At 29.2% G+C, this 23,219-nt stretch overlaps 3 protein-coding genes across 6 annotated transcripts in view; all 3 read left to right on the top strand.

The window, feature by feature from the left end:
* The window catches only part of LOC145303783 (GH3 domain-containing protein-like), a 107,426-nt gene that overhangs the window by 78,368 nt on the left and 5,839 nt on the right, over window positions 1–23,219 (top strand). The window lies entirely within an intron of this gene.
* On the top strand, window positions 365–18,581 carry LOC145304335 (uncharacterized). Its single transcript, XM_080146203.1, has 3 exons — window positions 365–368; window positions 729–815; window positions 16,996–18,581. Exons 1-3 carry the CDS (start codon window positions 365–367, stop codon window positions 18,579–18,581), a joined length of 1,677 nt encoding a protein of 558 aa, XP_080002329.1.
* The window catches only part of LOC145303785 (protein lifeguard 1-like), a 60,861-nt gene continuing 38,400 nt past the window's right edge, over window positions 759–23,219 (top strand). For all 3 annotated transcript variants that reach the window (XR_013873815.1, XM_080145397.1, XM_080145398.1), the window contains exon 1: window positions 759–783. The gene's annotated coding sequence lies outside the window, so the exon portion shown is untranslated. The remainder of the gene's footprint in view (window positions 784–23,219) is intronic.

The raw sequence follows: 23,219 nt of genomic DNA, 5'->3' as shown, positions 1-23,219 counted from the left end.
ATCAAGTTGTACTTGTATAAGCCGGCTATGCAGTTTACTCTGAGTTTCTATTGTTATAAGAAAAGCAAAATACATCTGGTAGCTTGCTAGAGTTTAATTAAGCATTGGATAAATCTTTATTTATTTATTCTTGGAAAATCTAGCTTTATTTAATATTCTCACAAATTATAGCTTATAAGTACTTCATAACATAATTTTAATCTAAGTTTAAAGTATTGAATTGAACTGCTTTTCTTTGGCAAAGTTGAATTGTTTATCACATCTATCACTTGAATCAATTTAGTCTAACCAGCTAAATGTTGTAAACTTTGACAATATTGCGTTTAACTTATTCGGTTTGGTAGCTAAGTTTATGCTTTGTCATATGAGTTGGAGATTGGCTTCAACTTGGTTGGTAATTTCTTCTTGATCTGAAACTTGGCACGTTTTATTAGAATTGGGAGAAAACATATCATTTGGTGCAACATCGGGTTGTTCAATATTTTTTTTTGGTGTAGAAGGGGGTGCATATTAGTTTGTTTTTTACATCAAAAAAAAAACTAAAGCTGAACAGGTTTTACATTATACAGAGATTCAGAAGGTTATTAGTGCAAGTGCAAAGTAATATAACTAAAAAGTGAAGTGAAAATTTTTACATATATAATTTTTTCAATAGTGATTAAGTTAATTTGTTAGAACATACAAATTAAATTAGAGTGTAGTCTCTGCAATAACTTTTATTTTTTTAGAAATTGGTAAGAATATATCTGAAAAATTATTGCTTGATTCACTTCTACAAGAGATATATTCTTTGCTTCATCATAAGTACCAGACAGGTGGTAAGATAAATAAAAAGGAGTGTAGATAGATTCTTTTTGCATTACTGTACCAAAAGAAATTTTTGGGAAGAATCTTCTAATAAGTTTTATATCAATTATAAAAATTTTATATATTTCCATTTTTAAGTCCGCAAGTTTAGAGATAGATTCTTTTTGCATTATTGTACCAAAAAAATTTTGGGAGGAATCTTAAAATAAGTTCTGATATCAGTTAGAGTAATTTTACATTTGTATAATAAGTCTGCAGCAAGTTTTGAGTAAAGGTTTCTTTTTGCATTATTGTACCAAAGAAAAATTGGGAGGAATCCTTTAAGAAGTTTTATATCAACTAGACTAGCTTCTTTAATAAGCTTTAATAAGAAGTTTTATATCAGTTAGACTAACTTCTATAATTGTATCTCAAATTTTAAAATCTCAAGTTTAAAATTTAGTATCTCAAGTTTAATTAAAAAGAAATTTTAGCCAGCAAAATTAATTTTTATATTTGTATCTCAAGTTTAATAATTTCATTAACATCTATATTTTTTATTACTTTATTAATTTTTGACCCTACAATTTTTAAACCAATAGTGGTTTTAGTCAGTCATATCTTAACATCTATTAAGGATCTTTTTATACTTATTCAAAATGAAATCACTAAGAAAACGTAGTAAAAGTAGGGAAAAAGATATTGACTATTTGAGAAATATGTCAAGTCTTATTAAGTCCGATGGACAAGGGGACTTAGAAAGTTTACCAATCTCTTCTCAGGATTTAGTAGAAGATGAAACTAGCCCTGAGTTTAATATTACTGAAAGAGTTATGTCTAGAAATGCAGAAGACATAGACTTAGTCAATGATATGAATGATACTGTTGAGATACTAAAGCAAGATATTAAGTTTAATAATACTATTGATAATAACTTAGGCCGTATATTGCTTGAATTAACTGCTCAAATAAATGATTTGAATAAGAAAACAAATCTACCTAAAGGTAAATCAGTAGATGAAACTGTTAATGATTTTAATGAACATTTAAAGGACTTAGAAACTAGTATTAATGATAATGTTAGTAGGAGAGTGGGTAAGATTGAAGACCTAGTAGAACAACGTGTTAATGAGGCCTTACAGAAACATGTTAGAGAAAAAACTTTTAGTAACTATATCAATCATGCTGAAACAATTTTCCCCCCAAGTTTTGATTGCAATTCTATTTCAGTTATTTCTGATGAAAAGATAGGTCTAATCAATCACACTTTTCCTACTAGACATAAATTTAGCGGTTTTGGCACTCCTTCCGTTGTAGAATTTTTAAGAAATATGAATGCGGCACAAGCTCAATGTAAATTATCTGAGCATACATTTAAAGAAACACTCCTAAGATGCACAACAGGAGAAGTATATGATAGCGTAGCTACAATGGTAGATGGAAATATATCTCTTTCTGAAATTTATAACGCGTTATTAACTAAATATGATACAAGATTGAGGCCTGAGCATGCCCAATTAGAACTTGAGAATTTTGTTTTGCCTAAGGATCCTACATTTAATAAAGTTGTTAGTAAAATTATGGCTCTATGTCAAAGAGCTTGTTTGGAACATGGAGAGCCTGCTAGGACTCAAATTTATAATTTAACTGCTATTGGATATTTATTAAAAAATTTACCTTATGGATCAATCAATGATGGGTTAAAGATTAGAGCAGATTTAATTACAGAGTTAGGTAGATTCCCAACTTTTGCTGAAGTAGTGCAAGCACTTAGAAAGTATGTAGGTGCTATTGATTTAAATTATAGAAGGGATGATAATAGGAAAAGATATAGTAGGAGTGAGAATTTAAAAACAAGTGATATCCCTGTTCCTAAATTTTCTGTAAGAAATAATATGCGCGCAAAAATATCAGAGATCAATCATAAGCAGAATTTTTTAGGGAGAAGAAATGATCATAATTTTAAATCTCAGTCTTATAACAATACAAACCCTACAAGTAATAGGTATAATGGCAATCAGCAAAAGTATAATAATAATAACAATAGTAACTATAGAGACCACAGAAAACAAAATCCCAATTTCATTCCCTTAAAAGATAACTCTAAAATAAACAATAGCAGAAATAATGATAATAATACTAACCGCAAAGATTATGGAATTCATACTGAAGTAAATGGTAGATTAAGATGTAATTTTTGTGGTAAAAACACTCATGCTGGCAGCAAACTTTGTTATGAAATGAGAAATGATGAAGGAATTATAAAATTTACAATTCCCACTTCCGAACCTTGTCTTGTTTGTAAAAAAGAGATTGGTAAAACTTTATATCATCCATCTTACAGGTGTTTTAATAGGCCAGTTGCAAAGCAACTTAAAATGCAAGGTAAATGGAGATATCCTAGTGCTGAAGAGAGAAGGCATCTCGATAAGCAATTGAGTGGTAACTTAGCCTAAAATAAAAATGTCTAAATTTAAAAATCAACCTTTTCAAAACCCTCCCTCTGGGGAATTGAAAAGTGTTGATATTTCTGTAAATATTGGACGAAAAATATATATACCATGTAAATTATCATTTAAAGATTCAATATTTAAACAAGCATCAGGCATGTATGATACAGGAGCTGATACCTGTATTATGAGATTTTCATATTTTTCTAGACTTTTTTCTGAACATAATAAACAGGATCTATTGTCATTAATAAAAGAAAGTAATTATGAAGTATCTGGTATAACAAATAGAAAGATTGATGTTATTGGCTCAGTTTATATGTCCATGTTTTTACAAGGGGGGCCAGTGCTTAGTATAGAATTTTTGATAGTTGATCAATTTGATCAATTTCCATCTGAATCACCTTTTATTATTGCTTCAAGAATGCAAACATTATTTGGTCTTATACTAATGCCTAGTAGTCTTGAAAATACTATTAAAGTAATTCAACGTAATAAATATGGGAATAGAGTAATAACTAGTTCTTATGCTACAGAGCTAGAGCTCAACACAGCCTATGGGGTAGTTGAAAAGATTTCAAGTATGCAAACAGTAAAAGTTGATTTTGTCATTTCAAAAGCATCTAAATATTTAGTCGAAGATAAAGTAATAGTTTCTCAAGATAAAGTTCCATATGATGAAATGGATGGGTTAAGAATAATTACAACTGTAACAAAAATACACTATAAAGAGTACCAGTATGTAGTAAATGCTCTAGTTGAAAATTTAAGTAATAAAACTTTTTCTGGGGTAATTAAAGCAACAATTGATTTATTTGATAAACAATATAGGTTGTATCCCATTAAAGATAATTCTAAACATATTAAGCGATCTATGAGAAGGCTTAAAACAGATAAAGTATCTATTATGTCTGAATGTAGATTACCAGATGATAAAGAGGTCTCAATTAAAAACATTGTCATAAAAAAGCCACTAATTTTTAATGATTCTAAAATAAAGTCAAAATGTTATAAAGTAGATATTAGTTTCCCAAATCATTCACCAGATTTATCTGATTATACAGCAGTAAACAATAATGTAAATGATCCTAATGTTAGTTTAACAGATGAGCGCTATCCTATTAAGGAAAAAGTAATACCAAATTATGATCTTAAAAACTATTATGATTCTGAACAGTCAGTACAAATGGGATTCCAACCAAACTGGAATGATATTAAAGAAAAAGATCTTCAGCCAGAAGGTATTGGAATTCCAATTTCTATTTTAGACACTCCTAAAGATATCATTAAAGAAAGTAATTATGATCCTAAAATTTGGCCTTATGTTAAAAATATATTTATAGATAAATATCCACAAATAGTTTCACGTCATTCTTTAGATAGGGGACATTTATCCAAAACTATAGGTTATTTTAATTTAAGGTTAAAAGAAAATATTGTACTTCCTAAAAACAAAAAGATAATATATGAATCCTCTGCAGACGCTAGTATGCTGAGGGATGTCTTAGATTATTTATGTAAATTAAAAGTAATATCGAAAGCAAGTCTTACTGGGGATGATATACCAAATTTTAGTTCACCATGTTTTTTAGTAAAAAGGTCTTCAAAGGATTCAGCTGCAAGATTAGTAGTATCATATAAGCTTTTAAATGAATGTATAAGTCAAGATCCAATAACAATCTCAAATTTTGACATGATATTAAATAGATTACACTCAGCACATTGTTATAGTTCAATAGACTTGAAGTCAGCTTTTCAAAGCATAGAGCTGACTCCAGAATCCAAAAAATTAACCCTATTTAGTTGTATGTGGGGGAGTTACATTTTCAATACTTTAGCTACAGGAATGTCTGTATCTCCAAATGCTCTCGCTAGATTTTGCGATGTAATGATACATCATATCCCAAGTAGAGATAAAAATGGTAAAATACAATTAAATGAAAAAGGACTACCAATAATGATTAATGATAGGATACCTAATGTAGAAATTTTCTATGATGATATAATTATTTTTTCGAAAGCTGGGCGTACTTATGAGGAAACAATTAAAATACACTTTGATTTAGTAGAAAAGGTTGTTTCTAGATTAGCATTTCATAGAGCTAAACTAGAGGTAGCTAAGAGTCAACTTTGTAAGTTTAAAATATCCTTTTTAGGCTGGCTTATAAGTAATAACTATTTAATGGTCGATCCAAGAAGGGTCGAAAAACTAAACGAGAAAACTTTTCCTTCTAGTGCCAAAGGCATGAAATCATTCTTGGGTGAAGTAAATTGGTTAAGAAATACTTTAAATTTTCAAGTTTTAAGAAACATTCATTATCTAACACCTCTTACTAGTACTAAATTGGGAAAATATAATCCAAATAATATACATCGAGAAAAATTTGAGGAACTTAAGAAACAGCTAACTCAAAATTGTTTATTCTCAAAAATATGTTTACCAGGTGTACCTAAAATACTTTTTACTGATGCTGCAAGTGAAAGGTATAGTCAATACTCTTGCGTTTTAGCACAAATAGTACCAGCAAAATTTTCAAAAAACTTTGTTCCATCTTACATATATTTAGACGATCCTACCCATAGAATTATTTTTGATTTAAAATTACCAGTGAAACCAGTTCCTCTTAAAAAAGATAACCAAACAATCAAGGATTATTTAATAAATCTTGAGAGTAATTATCCACCTGAGTATGAATATTTGGATGATGATACCTTAGGGTATCAAGAACACTTTAAGATCTCTTTATCCGTATGTTTAAAACTTATGTTGGAACTTCAAAATTGTGTAACAAAATTTGAGAGTATTTGTTTTGACCTACAAAAACATATTAGAGAACATATTATGTATAACCATATTCTGGATACTGAACATAAAGGTAATAAGCTAAGTATGAAATTATATTTAGAGGACATTAAAAAAGGTGTACTTAAAATAGATACGGGATTACACATTTTTAGCGCACTTTCAAATGTACTACATAGGCCTGTAACTCTTATTAATGCAACAAATAAATTCAATGGTAAAAAACTTATAAGATTTAATAATGATAAAAACAAACCTCCTTTTTTCTTTTTATTGTATGAGAAAAATTCGAATCTTATTGTTAGGCCTACAATTTTAAATAAGCACTCAGAATATAATATAGGTAAACATAAGGGTTCTTTTGAAATAATCTTATATCACTCAAAAGTAATTCCTGAAGAAATGAGAAAAACTAATATTATGCAACTAGAATTGTATGCAATTTTAGGTTCATTACAAGCAACTAGAAAAATGGTTAATTCTGATGAATTATTATTAGCTTGTGATAATAAATGTCTTTATTATCTGTATAATCAAGATGTTAAAGACAGCCATACTAAAATTAATAATTGGGGAGTTAAAATAGAACATGATTATCCAAATTTAGGTTTAGTTTTTATAAAATCTGAAAATAATCCAGCGGATTTTTTGAGTCGCGTTTTTCAAGTTAGTAAGCCTGAAATTGCTCACATTAAATTACCATATATTGTAAAGGATTCTTTAAATGATTACATGCCTAATCAAACAACAATGACTGTAAAAGATTGGCGTGTATGGGTTGAAAATAACCCACAGTTTATTGAAGTTGACAAAACAAGATTGACAGAAAGACAGTTAGAAAGTATTAACAAAAGAGATAAAAATATTGCAAAAGGAAAGGAAAAGGGGAAAGAAATAAAATCTAACAGTTTTCAAGTCACTTGGAAAATAAATAATTCAAAAGTTATAGAAGACATAATAATAAATGAACTAGATCCCAAAGTTTTTGGATCAGCATTGTCTAACAATCTAGCCGAGCGTAATACTAGGGCAGTATTTAATCCCATAAGAGTTTTAGAAGATATATTAACAACTGATAAAATAATAGAAGAGCAGCAAAAACAATATACACAAATATATACCAATTGTGTAACCAGTAAAGATAAAACTTATAAAGATAAGAACACATTTTATTTTTTACAGTTAGGAATTTTATATATTAAATTTATTAATAAAATCCCTAGAATTTATGTACCAGATAGTTTATTGGATAAATATATAGCTATGGTGCATACCATTGTAAACCATGGTGGTCCTAAGAAAATGATTAGCAATTTGATTAATTACTATAATCCAAATTGACAAAAATTATGTTACAAATATGCAAGTATATGTGTAGCATGTATGTTAACAAATCATCCTAATAGATCAAATAAATTAGGAGTTTTTCCTCTTACAGCTGGAGTTTTAGAATGCATACATATGGATTTAATTGAAGGTTTACCAACAGCAAGTGGATTTAATCACATATTAATGGCAAGATGTGTAATATCTGGTTATATGATTCTACTTCCTGTTGTTACAAAAACAGCAAATGAGTTTTTATATCTCTTTGTTAACCATATATGGGTTCACTTCCACCCAAAAGCTGTTTTTAGCGACAATGCCGGTTTATTTAGTTCTAATAAAACAATACGAATTTTAGCTCTTTTAGGGTGTCAGTTTATTTATTCATCAAGCTTTTCTGGAATGTCACATGGAGCAGCGGAAAGTTATGTGGGTTTAGTTAAAAGAATAATGAAAAAAGTATTATCTAATCAACCTAATTTTAATTGGACATTTTTACCATCTATAATAGCTCAATTGCATAATTCCAGTCGTATAACAAAAACCGGTTTTACACCTAATCAATTAGTATTTGGCACAGAGTCTCATTTAAGTAAATGTTTCCTAGATAATCCTTTAGTGCCAAAATTTCACCCTATAATTTCTCGTAGTGTAAAAACATTTGAAGCACAACAATTAAGTTTAACAAAAAATCTAGATTCCGTGAGACATTTCATAACAAAGGAAAGAGATAATAGACTTGACAAAGCCAATAGAAATAAGGTTACTAGATCATTCCAAGTAGGAGATGTAATTTTTGTAAAGGATATGAGTAAAATATTGGGTACTACACAACCTCTTAAAACATATTATCATCCTCAACCTTTTGTTATTGTAAAAGTAAATCCAGTTTCAGCCTGGATATCTAGAATTGTTGATGAATTGACCATAATTAGGCCATTTAATCATTTCAAAAAGTATATACCTTTTTCTGATGAATTTAAGGATTTACCTAAAGAAATAAAAGAAATTGCTCAACAGCAACCTATAAATCTAACCACTGAAGAAATTAAGAAATTAATTTCATCAGCACCTTTAAATTTTGAATTATTCAAAAATGATGAAAAATTGGATAAATTGACCATTGATTCAATAAATGAGTTTGACAAACCTAAACCTGAAAATTTAATTTCAGATAGTGAAATAAAGGACCAAATTTTAAATGATGATATTGATGAGACTTCAATGCCTATAACAAGAAGTAAATTACAAGGAATAATAAAACAAAAGCAAAAAGATCATGAAAAGTCTGGAGAAACACCAAAACAAATAACGTTTGACTTACACACAGACGAACAAAAAGTATAGAGTAGGTTCATTACTTTTAAGTCTAATTTAATTAAATTTCTGTCCAAAATTTTAGTTTTATAATTTTAAGTAATAATAAAGGTTTTAATTTATGTAGTAAGAAAATAAAATACATTGTATGATATTTAAGATATTTAGTTCTATTAAAGTAAAATAAAATTTAAAATTTTTGTTGATCACTCTATTTGTGGTATATCTATTAAACACAAACCAGAGATGAACAATGACAAGTGTCAATTTCTTATTTTAAACTTCCTTTAGATTACTTCATGCTTTAAATATAATTATTTTTACTATACGAGCAACAATATAACAGCAAACAACATTTTTGGCTTTTAAAAAAAATTCTTTTTCATCATGAAGAACATCATATTTTTGGCTATTTTCATAACATTTTCATGTTCAGAAGATGTGATAGATTTTTTCTATCATGAAAAAATAAACCGAGATAAATACCTAGACTCGACTAAATCGGTGGTAAAGATTATTTTTGACTACAACCAAAATATGAAGGATGTAAACACACTCTTCCGAACATCTTTTAATGATTTAAAAACTGAACTAAATACTAATAATGCTGAAATTGAAGCAAAAGGTTCAAATATAGCTATTAGTCTGAATAAATTTCTTGTACTTACAAATAGATATGACCAATTATCAAAAGAAATTGATATAATAATTTCCCATATGACAGCTCTAGATCAACAAATTAACTCAGATTTCGAAGTAAATTATATAATAGATGAAAATAAACAATCTTTTCATTTGGATAATTTTAAAATGCATCAAAAATATTTAAAGGAAGCTTTTCAACCTATACCTTCCATAACTGAAGCAATGAGAAAAGATAATACTTTTATTAGAGGGGTAGATCTTACATTTAATAATCTCTATATTCCTGCAAGAATTTTAATAAGTTTTCTGGAAAATTGGATTGTAACTTTCAAATATTGTTTCCAAGGGGTTGTAACAAATGATCTTAGAAGAAAATTGACTCCTGAAAATAAACACTCTGACTTAGTAAATATCAATTTTATAGGATCAGGTCTGGTTGATAGTAAACCAACATTCTATTTAGAATTAAATATTTTATCAAACAAAATTAAATATAATTCTTTGATTGCAATACCATACTCGGGAATTTCTTTGGATGCTTATTATTACTACAATACAGAAAACCAAAAGATTGCTAAATTTATCACTGAAGATGAAAAACAATTAGGACTAAATGAAGCTATAACTTTTTGTTTGAAACATATAAATGATAAGAAATTTGACCTTATTATTCAATATTGTCCGTTTATTAGCAACACAAAATTATTTCAAATAACAAACGAGGGAATTTTGCTTTTTAAACATGATGATAAAATAGGTAAAGCATTTGTGTTAGGGCTTCAAAAGGATTTAAATAGTTCAAATTACCCGGTACATATTATGTTTAATGGGAAATTGGAATTTAATCTACCTCACAAAGGAGATGTGGTAATAGAAAGACAATCTAATTTTAAAGTAATTTCTTCCTCGTTAACATCTGATCAAAGACATCTATTGGAATTAAAAGTTAATAATACCAGAAGTAATCTGGAACAAGCTACAATTATTAAACATATAAGTAACTACTTCAAAAATTCATATTATCAGATATTCATTAATATTTTTGTGTTTACCTCAATAGCGTTTTTGGGAGTTGGATCCAAGGAATTATATGAAAAAATTAAAGCACATTACAAGCCTCGAAATAGTTCTAAAAAACTTATAATAAACAGATTGGAAACAATACCTTTAAGATCTAGAAGTAGACGTTAAAATTTAAGCAATGTTATAGTTGAACAGTGGTTCTAAGTATCAGTTTTAAAAGTAAATTTTACAATATTTTTTTGGGGGGGGTTGACAACTTTTAGTTAAAACAATGTTTTAACCATTTGTTATTCTCCTTCCAGTAGAATTCTTCTTCCAGTCGATAACCTAAAAAGCAAATTATCTATTCGGAAATATAAAATATAATTAAAAAAAAAACCAGTTGAATCAAAATAGGTAATCTAACAAGGTGAAAATATCTCATCCTTATGTATTTAAAATATCCAAAGTAAAGTGTATCTCATTCCAATGCATTTAAAATGTTCAAAGTAAAGTGTATCTCATCCCTATACATGGAAACAACTGTTATTATTAACTAGTTTTAAGTGTTTTCGGACTTTCGATTAAAAGTTTTCTTTCAGAAAATATTGAGTAACTTTAAAACTAATATCATATGTGTTTTCAACATTGTAATAGAATTTTAAAGACCGAGCTCGATTAAAGAGAGACTACAAATAAAAACTTTTCTTTGTTTCAATCATATTTTGGTTTTAATATATAAGGCGGAAAAATTATTTAAGCAGTTATGTCTACAACAAACTTTTGTCGGTGAAACATAAAACTTTAAGTGATTAAAGAATGAAGAGATTTTCTGGTAGGCTTTATTTTATAATATCATTTAAATTTTCAATAAATTTTATAAGATAGAGTATATAGCTTACATTAGATAGGATCTTATGTTTTAGGAAGGAGTCTAGAACTAGATATATGTAATACAAAATTGTAGAACTATTGCCTTGAGTTTTATAATAATTTTTGCATAGTGAAATTTTTTGAAAAATTATTAAAATTCCTTTAATTTTTTCTCCTAATTAAAAGATTTTAGATTTACGTTTGAAATTGTAGATTCCTAAGTAAAATTAGAAAAATATTTTAATGTAATATTCCCTATGATCTTAAGCAAATTAAAGAGCAATATAGGAAAGTTTATTTCATTTAAATTTAACAAAGCCAGTTTTTCTTTCCAAATATAATAACTGTTGAGTTTCAGTTGAAAACATAAAAAGAATTTTTTCTAAGTAATTATTAAAGTAAAATTTAAACTTTAAATAAATAGATATATATAGAGGACCTTTAAGCATCTTAATTAAACTCTTATATGTTGAGGCAATGAAAGTATAAATTCTGGTGTTTCTTTAAGCAGTACAATTTTGGAACCCAAGTATATTCCCTCTAAAAATGGCAAAAAGAATACCTAACCAAAAGAATGACATTTATCTATAGGTTAAATACACCAGGATGTAAAGACCTTTAGTTAAATAAAATTGTTCACATATCTCGAAAATGAAAATCAACTATATAATAATCATTAAATTGATTAGCTGTAGTAGAATATCTACACCTACTTAAGATTGAATACACCTAGGTTGTAAAGATCTTAACAAATGCTACAAGAAAGAGAGAGGACAATACTTTAAAAACTAAATTCTAGTGTAAGAGAAATATTAGTTTGAACTTAAATGCCTCCCCAAAAGAAAGTTTAATTAAGTTTATTGGAATAAGACTTTATATATTGAGTTTGTTAGATTAAGATTAGGTTAAGATATATTAGGATATAAAAAGGTAATTAAAATAGAATTGAAGTACAGAAAAAAGATCTTGAATAATTATAGCGGGAAAATTTTATCAAGAAGCAAGATTTTATAAACATATTTATCCAATTAGCAGGTTTAACTTAATTCTTTAATTATCTAGACTAAGACTTTTCCTATAAACAAGATGTATATTAAAAGATTATTACATAATTAACATTTTTTGTATGATTGGAATTTTAAATTTAAAAGGAACTTAAAATTTATATCGAAAGCTTGAACTGAAACATTTAGTTATAAGTTTTGCGTTAATTTAAAAAAAGATAATAAGTTTTTACCACTGAGGAGGTCAAATATTTGTTAAGAAGAATCACGTTTTTAAAAAAAAACAACACTGTACTTAAATTAAGTTTGAATATTATTTACAATTTTTGAAGGATTTAGTTTAAGTTTAAAACAAAAGGTTATTTACAATTTTTAAAGTATAAATTTGAGTAAAAAATATATATAAGGTAGCTTATCAAAATTGAATTTTCTGAGGTAGTTAATAAAAAAATATAGTTATTATTTAGGCCAAAAACTTTAAAACAAAACATTATTCATAAATTACATAGTTTATAATTTTATCACTGTTTTTTTTTGTAAGAATTTGATGGAGGAATTTTGAAATTTTGAAATCTTTATTATACATGCCAAATTATATAAGAAAATAGAATAATAAGTATTTAAACTTTGAGATCTTAGTTTACTTAATATCACGAAAAGACACGAGGTAGTTTATTATGTTTGAATTATTGAGGTAGTTAAAAAAAATAATATTTATCACTTAAGCCAGAAACTTTAAACCGAAATGTTTAGTTATAATTTATGAAGAATTTCTTTTGATTTAAAAAACTTTTTTTTTCACTAATTTTATGAGATTTTTGGTAGTGAAATTTAGAGAATTTTGAATGTTACAATTTATGAAGAATTTCTTTTGATTAAAAAAAAAACTTTTTTTCACTAATTTTATGAGATTTTTGGTGGTGAAATTTAGAGAATTTTGAATTTGTATATTTTTATCACAATTTTTATCACAGATTAAGTCCAAAAGTTGAAAGTCCGAAGAAAAAAAGGTCCGAAAGCAGAGTTTTTTTTTACCAGTTATGTATATTGAAATTTAAAGAATTTTGAATTTGTATATCACAATTTTTATCACAGATTGAGTCCAAAAGTTGAAAGTCCGAAAAGGTGGGTCCAAAAGCAGTTTTTACCAGTTATGTATGTTGGGGTTTGGAACCATCTGAAACAAAATTAAAATTGATTAGCATTCATTTATTGTAATAAGGAAATAATTTTTAGTAAAAAAAAACTTTAAGATGTGCAAACTAAAGAACTATAAACTTATAGTTAGAAATAACTCCTCTAATTTAAGGGGCAGGGATGAAATTATAGTTAGAGCTTCCAATATAGATTTACGACTCATGGAAGAAATTTTATTATGGCTTATTCAACAAACCCGATTAAGATTAATGCAGAAAATTAGTAACTTAAAGAATAAGGAAAAAAGTAAACATTGCATTAGAAAGAATAAGCAAACTGATGATTTAAATAAGTCATCAACATTTTTTGAATACATTGAAGTTAATATGCGTTTAGCTAAGCAAGTACAGAGGGGAATGCTTCTTAACGTAGTTAAAACTTTAATGAAAAACTTTAAAAACTTAAAAACAATACTAGCTTTACCAAATAATTTGTTAGAAAATAATAGGTGAAAAGTTTAATTTTAAAATACTGTAAAACTTTTATAAAATTTGTAATTACACATATAGTAAGCTAGGTACTGTAGTTAAGATTTGTTTTATAAGGAAAACTTTTCTTACTCTATTCACGGGCAGCAAGAAAGGGTTTCTTGACTGTTCCAGTTCAGCCGCTAGACGAGTCTATAAATAAAATTTTTATTAGGTAGGAATTTATGTTTTTAATATCTGAAAGTATACATGATCAGAAAAAAAAGTCAGTATATATTATAGAAAGGGTATTTAAGATTTGATGAGTTTAAAGTGAATTAGAAGGAAGTAAATTAAATCAGTTGAATTAAGGAAATTTAATTATCAAAAACCTAGTATAAAATTTTAGTATATTAAAGTTACAGAAGCGAAGTAAAACTTAATGAATTAGGTAGCTAATAATTAGTTTAATACACCTATAAATAATTAGCAGGGATTCTATGCAATCAAATAAAAATAGCCTACTGTCTATCAAAGTTTATTTAAGTTTAGAATGACTTTTATAAAAGTAAAAATAAAAATTTCTTTCAGAAGATATAAAAGCTTTATTTGATATACCTCTAGATTTATCTCAGGGGTTGGGGCAGCATTTCTATCGCCTGATTTGTCCGAGGGGGTTGTTGGTGATGGTGACGCAACTCTAGTTCTTGGCTCTCATCTCGTTCGGGATCTAAAATATAAAAAGACTTTTAACTAAATTATATTAAATGATTATTAAAGAATATTTACATCCCTGTAACATCACTTATAGCGAATATTGGGTTTTAAACAGCTGTCAATACCATAAACTAAATAAAAATCTAATTATAATCTATACTACTATACTCATATTTTTTATAATTGTCATTAACATATTAGAAAGGAGATAAAAAAAACTTTACCTGGTTGGGAAGTATTTTGCCTTCTCTTCTTAAAACATAGTCTCAATACCGCCGCCGTTCTAAAAAAAATGACAGCTGTAATTACTTCGGATGCTAGTATCAAAAAGCCTACCCGGGCTACAAAGCTATCTGTAGGTCTGGACTTTTATAGTCCTGGATTAATAAAGATTTTACCAAGAAATTGCGTCAAAATAGATTTGCGTTTCCAAATTAAAGCACCCGAAAGTCATTTTACTATGCTTAGGGAGCGATCAAGTTTAAGTTTAAAAAATATAATATGCACTGGTGGGATCATAGATCCTGATTATTTGGGTAATGTTTATTTCATACTTCATAACTTATCAGGGAAAACATATGTCATCCAAAAGGGTGAAAAAATAGGTCAAATGATATTTCTAAAAAGCTGTTATCCAAAAATATTAACCATACGCAGTTTTGGGGCAGAGAATGCAAATAAGCAAATGTCAGAATTAAAATATTTAAGAGAGGAAAGGGGAGCAAGGGGATTTGGTTCTAGTAATGAAATAGAGGGGGAGAATAAAATAATAAACTTACCCGAGAGCCAAAAGTCCAAGGGCAACAGCAGCAAGGAATAACTTATCGGTCGTAGCCTCATTGCGTTCTTCTTGCAGAAGGGAATTGAGAATTGTTTTAATCTTATTTAAAATTATCTGGGAACTTCCATCCGGAATACTCATTGTTGTAAAAAAAATCTGAAATCATAAATTTTTACAGTAATAGGTAAGTAAATCTAAACTCAATAATTATAGGTATTAATTTATCTATTGACATTATTAGTAAAGATATATAGGTAAGCATAATACATACTGATGTTTGTGTTTATTAGTTTAAGCATTGATAATATTAGTAGAGAGATAATAGTGTTTAAAGAACATTTTTTTTGGGATAATATACAACTGTATAATAGGGGGATTCGCCTTGTTAAAACATAGGTTGGCAATTTTTTATAGTTCTTACAGGGCTTAATTGTTTTGTTGACACTACTGTAAAAAAAAACTTATTAGCAGTTGGTACTTTTCAGTTACACAAGAGATGAAAATTCTAAACTGTAATAGAAAGTATGAATTTAGTTTATCTCAAGAACAATAGGAAACACTAAGTAAACTTTAGATTGAAAAAGATTTTTGCAGATTATTCACAACAGAGTCAGGAGGGATAGTAGACAAATTGGGGCCAAAATTAGTAGTATTAAAATATTTGGTAGGATCAAGGTTTTTCTGGGTAGCACGATGAACTCTTGAGCTAGCCGTTTGACTCTGCTGGGAACGCCGTTTAATCTTTTTAGTACACTTTTGACCTACGAATAAAAAATCAATTAACAACAAAAATAATAAGTTTTCTTTTAAATTTAACCGTTCTAGTAAATACGCAATAGAAATTAAGAATGCCGCTGATAATTATGAAGTTTGAAAAATGAAAATCGCGAAACCTATACACGAAGACGACATTATGAATAAGGAAATTTAATTAAAGTAAAAGAAAATATAACAAAAGCAAAATAAACCAAATTAAAGTCTAAAAATAATATCTATTGGTTTAATTTTATTTTTTCCATCTTATTCTTACAATTTTTTGGACACACGCGATCAATATTGGCCATTTTAAAAATTGAAATTTGATCTTTTTGATAATAGTATCATAAATATATATAATCTATATAGACTAACAGACTATAAAATCGTTCGCACCCAATAAAAAAGTCTGCAAATTAATTTCATAAAATAGCATAAAATAAAATCTTACCCAATGCAAGCAAAGCAAGTAATATTAGGATAAGAAATAGGGCCACTAGAATTGTACCACCAATAACCAAAATGGAGAAATAACCTGGGCTATAAAAAAAAATACATTTTATTAAAAATGATAGGTAAAACAATTTTTTTTCTTTTAAAATTTACCTGCTGATTATTTCATAAATTGACTGATAGGAATTCTTGGCAGCCAAACCATAATCACGGTGGATAGATTTGTTATAGGCAGGACTCGGTTTTGGGGTAAAACTGGGAATATTTGGTAAACTATAAGTTTTTGTAGAAAAGTTTCCAACCTGGGTTTGAGGACCAGATTTAAGTTTTCGCTTATTTGTAACTTTACCACTGAGTTTAGGAAAAGGTATTTTAGTGGTAGGAACTTTTGGTAGATAAGTGGTTAGAGGATCCAATTTCACTTCTTTAAAAGGAGTTGAAACCATTTCTTGGGTCCTAAAATCTTTTCGAATTTCAGGCTCAGAAAGTTCCTCAGAATCTGCCTCCAAGACCCGGAGAGAGGAGGAGGTGGAGGTAGACATAGAGATAATTGAGAGACCGGAACCTGAAGTTATCATCGTGGTGGACGGAGATGAGACCATTCTTGATGATGGAGGCGAAGTTGTGGGCGTTGGCAACGGAGAAGACAGCGTTGCTACATCAGATTCTAAAGTGGTTGCTGAGGATAAGGGTGACCCTACTGAAAGCAAAGAAGCTGATGAGGTTGGTGAGAATACAGAGGATGGAGCAGTTGTTGAAGCCTCAGATGTGACCGAAGACATGGAGGTCTGTACACCTGCAACAACAAACGGTCATCATGTTGTCAACAAGGAGAATGGTCAGGGAGAGTCAGAGAACAAGGAGGTTAGTGAAAATTCGTATGAGGTAGCTGAAGATTTCGACGACTTCGAAATTTTAGAGGAGTTTGATAGTCCAAGATTGATTAGAAAAACCTTCCCTGTCCTCATCAGCGATAGCTGTAATACGTCTTTTTCCACCCCAGCTGAGAAAAATCTTCTTGAAAGAAAGATTCAGAATAGGCGGGCTCTTTACTCACCTTTTTACTTCTCACTTCCCTTTTCTGAGAAATCAACACTGTCAGAAATCACAAACACGTCATTGATTTTTAAAGCAAGTTATGCTCTATCACCCTATTTAGCTTGTACACAAAAATTTAATTATAAGTTGACAGACATAGATAGTGAAACATTGTTCAAACACAATCTCTACTACGATAAAATTGCTGTACTCACAGGGGCAGTTGAAAAAAGAGCAGCTATACTTCCTTGCATGCTCAGAATTGATGAGAATAATGTTGAACTCAATCTTCTCAGTAGGTTTAGGGAAACTTGGGGAATCCATAGAGTTCAACAGGCAAGTATAAGTAGCGGGGGGTTTAGGCCAGCATTACAAAGCATGACTAAGAAGTATATCCATCTCTTTGCTCAACCACCTCCACCCCATTATTGTTTCTTTAATGCTAATGCTAAAGATAGTGAAAGTAATCAATTAATAATTAGACAGCACTATAGAAGCAGTTATTACCAGAAGTTGTATGAGACTAAGACAAACCTGATCCAAGTGTATGGTTGTCCTACAACAATACCCAGCTCCCAATATATTTGCCTTGGAGCACAGGATCAGGAAATTCTTGACTCATGTACCTTCGTGGATAAGGTCTATGGGATTGTACCAGTGGACAATCCTAGAGACTTGAATGTGCTTCTTAGTCAAGGGGAAGAGCTATATCTCGTGGACTCTGGGTACATGAGTGCCCAGTGTCTCAAATTGTATGGGTATTTCCCTGAGGACATTTTTTGGATGCCCCATACAAGGGACGAGATTCGCTCAAAGATTAGAGCTAAATTCTCAGGGGAGGGAAAAATGAACGTTGATAGGTTTCTGGATTTATCTCTGGTCAATATCAGAAATTTGTTCAGTGACTCAGGATTCAACTTACTTTTTGTCTCTCTTCCAAGTGGAAGTATCCTGAGACTGACTCCTGCTCTAATTTTTACCCTTGTTTTGAAACATAGACAAAATGATTTCACCCTCGTCAATTGAAAATTTTTTTTGTTTTTTATGCAGAGAGGGAAGGATGATTTACTTTTATTAAAAAAAATACACAAAAATCAATTTGACTAACGTCCAGTAAATTAAATAAAAAAAAGTTCTAAAAAATAAAAAAAAACATAAAAAGAATTGTAGTTTTAAAATAAATAAAAAAAAACCAAGTATTAGTATATTTTGAGTTTCCCACAGAAAGTGCAGTTTTTGCTACAATTTTACAAGAGCAAAAACTAGGATTGCACAACAATTCAAAGTTATATAATTGTGTTTTATATCTAGAATATTCTAGACTTTTTGTAGGAAACAAGAGTATAGTTATTTACTGTGATTCAATAATTTCATCATTATTTTGTATTATGTAATTGTATATAGATACTAGAATGTTCTTAGAAACACTTTAATTATACAAGCAAAAACCAATGAATAAGTTTTTGTCATACATAAAAAGCTAATATTGCATCATGTGTAAGTTTCCAGAATCTTCTTTATTATATGACAAAAACTGATGTAGAAGTTTTTATTATGCTTTTTAATACATAAACAGCTAATATTGCATCATGTGTAAGTTTCCAGAATCTTCTTTATTATATGACAAAAACTGATGTAGAAGTTTTTGTTATACTTTTTATTGCACAAAAAAGCTAGGATTGCATCAGATTATGCCATTAACTAAATTCTAGAACATTCTAAGATCTCAGTATAAATAGAGCAGCAGAGTATCTGGTTTTTAATGAGCCTTGCACACTCATTCACTCGTAATCTTTTATTTAACCTCTGTATCTCTTAATGTTTAACCTATCTAATGTGTTTATCTGTATACTATCTCTTTTCTTAACCATTCTGTTAGTTTTGATTAGAATGGTGTTTATTTTTATGTGTATCAATTTTTCATTTATCTTAATTTCTGTTTTACTCTTATTGAGATTTATAGAAATTTTACAAGTTCCCTGTTGGGACTTGTAAAAATCAAATGAAGCTCAAAACTAGAGAAATAGTCTAAGTTCTGAAAAATCATATACTTATGCTGCTTAAAAAAACTATCTTTAGCAAATTTATCTAAGTTTAACTATTATATCTTTGGACTTGTAAATTTACAAAACATAATGAAGTTTGATGATTATTTTTCAAAGTATTTGGATAACAAACAATTACATGTCAAGTGTAAAGAAAATCTTAAAGAATCAAATATTATAAGTTTAAAGTTTACTTTCTTATTAAGAACTTATGGTTTACACTTTGCAAATCCAAAGATATGTTTTAACTGTCATAAAACATATTTAACCTTATATAAAATAATTGAAAGTAACTTAAAAAACATTATTATACTTATGTTAGAATACAATACTAAACTATGATACTCACATTTAATCAACAATAAAGTATAAACAATAAACACTTAGTACATTTTTCACTTTGGTATATATTGAATAATTTGAACTTGAAGTTGTGAGACAACAGTTCTTTATTGCACAAAAGTTAATAAATAATAGGAGATCTTCGCGTGGAAGTGTTTACAACACTTAGGTCTTTGTATTAATTTTGCCATTACTTAAGCAGTTTAAGAGTAAAAGTAAAACTAATTTAAAAACTTAACTTATAAGCATATCATAACTTACTAAAGGACCTTTGCCTCTATATTATCTTGGTGAATGTTTATTATTTAAATATTCTTTATCTAATAGACTTTTTCTTAGAAAGCAAAATAATTACTAATTTAAAGCTTGTTAGAAAGTCCTAGTACCTTTGGAAGCGATTAGTAAAGAGCGGAGTTATTCCTGCGGAGGGAATAGCGTGATTAGTGATTATGTATATAGTTGATATTCATTAGGTTATGATAGTCTACATGTACAACTTATTAAAGGACCTTTGCTACTATATTGTCTAAGTATAAAGTAACTTCAAAAAATACTTTGATGATTCCTTTTATTTAGAAATTCAAAGTAGTTGCTAATATCAAAGCTTGTTAGAAAGCCCTAGTACCTTTGGAAAACGTTAGTAAAGAGTGGAGTTCTTTCCTCCAACTTGATTAGGAATTATTCAAGTGCAAAAATAGAATCATTCTTAGTTGAGGGTTAGGAATCAACGTGGTTAGCAATTACATATATAGTAGATACAAATATTTTAAGTTTTGCTAAATTACTAGAGATTAAAGGACAGCTATCTGTAGGCGTTTGGAGCTTTAGGGACTGAAACGCACGACACAAATGCAATTGAGAACCTTGTGTACAAGCAATTGCAACTAGATGACACTCTAGAGGCCCTAGAGAATGCTAGTATATTTGTGGCCATTGGTCGCGGCCCTAGGGGGACACTCGCACCGGTTGACACTCCAGAGGCCCTGGAGCATACCGGAACATGGGAACCTCTATAGTTGTACCTCTCTTTAAGGATGCTTGATAAGAAATATTAAGTTGTATAATACATGCTGAATTAGATTTTGGGACACTGATTAGTACAGCTCTGTAGCTTAATAGCTTGGATTCTAGGAGTAAGGGTACGGTAGCGCATCAAGTTGTACTTGTATAAGCCGGCTATGCAGTTTACTCTGAGTTTCTATTGTTATAAGAAAAGCAAAATACATCTGGTAGCTTGCTAGAGTTTAATTAAGCATTGGATAAATCTTTATTTATTTATTCTTGGAAAATCTAGCTTTATTTAATATTCTCACAAATTATAGCTTATAAGTACTTCATAACATAATTTTAATCTAAGTTTAAAGTATTGAATTGAACTGCTTTTCTTTGGCAAAGTTGAATTGTTTATCACATCTATCACTTGAATCAATTTAGTCTAACCAGCTAAATGTTGTAAACTTTGACAATATTGCGTTTAACTTATTCGGTTTGGTAGCTAAGTTTATGCTTTGTCATATGAGTTGGAGATTGGCTTCAACTTGGTTGGTAATTTCTTCTTGATCTGAAACTTGGCACGTTTTATTAGAATTGGGAGAAAACATATCAAAATCTAATTCATAACTGTAATTATTTATAGGTAATGAAAGAAATAGAAATTTATTCCCTCCCCAAAAAATCTGAAATTTTGCATGAGTAATCCTTGGTAGGTCTATTTTCCCTAAATCGAACAAAAAGTTGGAAAAGTAACGGCTAACGGTTCAGCTGTTTAGCTGTTTTTTTTTGTTGCTATTTTAAGGGCAAATCTGTCATAAGTTACGTAGAAATCAACTTTTTCAAACATATTTTTGCTTTAAATCATATGAAATGATACAAAAAAAACATTTTTTAAAATTTCTAGTAACAGCAACTACCAGCTAGAATCGTTTTAAAACGTTGTTGAGCAGCAAAGAGTATCATGTGGAGATAGGTTTCGTGATGGATTTGCATTGAGAATACCAAAAAAATGGCTAAATGGCTGAGCCGCCAGCTATTAGCCATTACTTTTCGAACTTTTTGTTCGATATAGGGAAAATAGACCAACCAAGGATTACTCATTCAAAATTTCAGATCGAAATTCGATTTCTAAGTGCCATTTATACATTGATTACAAGATGGTTGCATAAACCCCCCCCCCCCCCCCCACCCCCTAGTAAATTTGACATCGTGTCCAACTATTTCTCTACCAAAACAGTACACATTAATAATAATGACATTTTGGCCATCTATTTCTGTTAAATAGTACACATTTGTAGTATTGTCATTGTGTCCACCTATTTTTGTACCTAAACAGTACACATTAGTAGCATTAACATAGCGTTCACCTATTTTTGTACCTAAATAGTACATATTAGTAATCTGACATTGTGTCTACCTATTTCTGACGTTTAATTAAAGTAGATGAAAGCTGAGACTGACAAGAAAGGTGTTCCTGCAATCACGCGGTTGTAGCCATGACAGCAGATTATTTCACACGCAAGTTTTTAGTTAATAATCCGTCACTTAATGAATAAATGTATAGTGTAGATGTATAACCTGACAACTACCTGAATCACACTGTTAGGGAATTTTTGTCTGCTAGCAAATTGCTGTCTGCCCGTTTGTAGCGACTACTAATATTCCCAACGCTTGTGGTTGATTTTCAAAGACCCAATTGAAAGTCGGCGCAGGGTCTTCGGTAAGGGGATATACAGTTAATTAACCCCTTCACCTTCTATTGTTTTACTCTAATCACTTAACAATTGATCTGCTTATTTGCAATTATGAATATCAGCAAATTGGTGGAACACCCTAGAAAAGTTATATTTTGTGGGATATGCTAGTGTTAACTTAAAACCACTATAAATCTTCATGAGATTTATATTGTAAATGAAATACAAGTTAGTAGACACGCCAACTCAATGTTGAAATGAAAACTCGATATTTTCTTTGGATAAAAAGACAGAAAGATAGAAAATCAGAGAGAGGGGGGGGGGGGGGCGGACAACGGGCTGTTTATTACACTAGTCCCCAAAGTTTTATAAATTTCTTTTAGTGAATTTTGATTTGTTGATTCATTAAGTTGATAGTTCAAATGTTTCAACCACTAATTTACAGATGGGGTAATTTTTGTGTTTCATCATTTGGGATGTACATCAATTTATCGGCTATTGTCTTATCCCTTTAGATCTCTAGATTAAAAGACTGCAGGACAGAAAACATTTTATGGGGAAGGGTGAACAATTTCCTAGAATGTATGAAC

This window comes from Acartia tonsa, chromosome 13 (genome assembly GCF_053477335.1).
Source record: "Acartia tonsa isolate MP-2025a chromosome 13, ASM5347733v1, whole genome shotgun sequence".
NCBI classification, from domain to species: Eukaryota; Metazoa; Arthropoda; class Copepoda; order Calanoida; family Acartiidae; genus Acartia; species Acartia tonsa.
The sequence above is the reverse complement of the archived record's forward strand: the minus strand, read 5'-3'. Positions and strand labels throughout refer to the sequence as shown.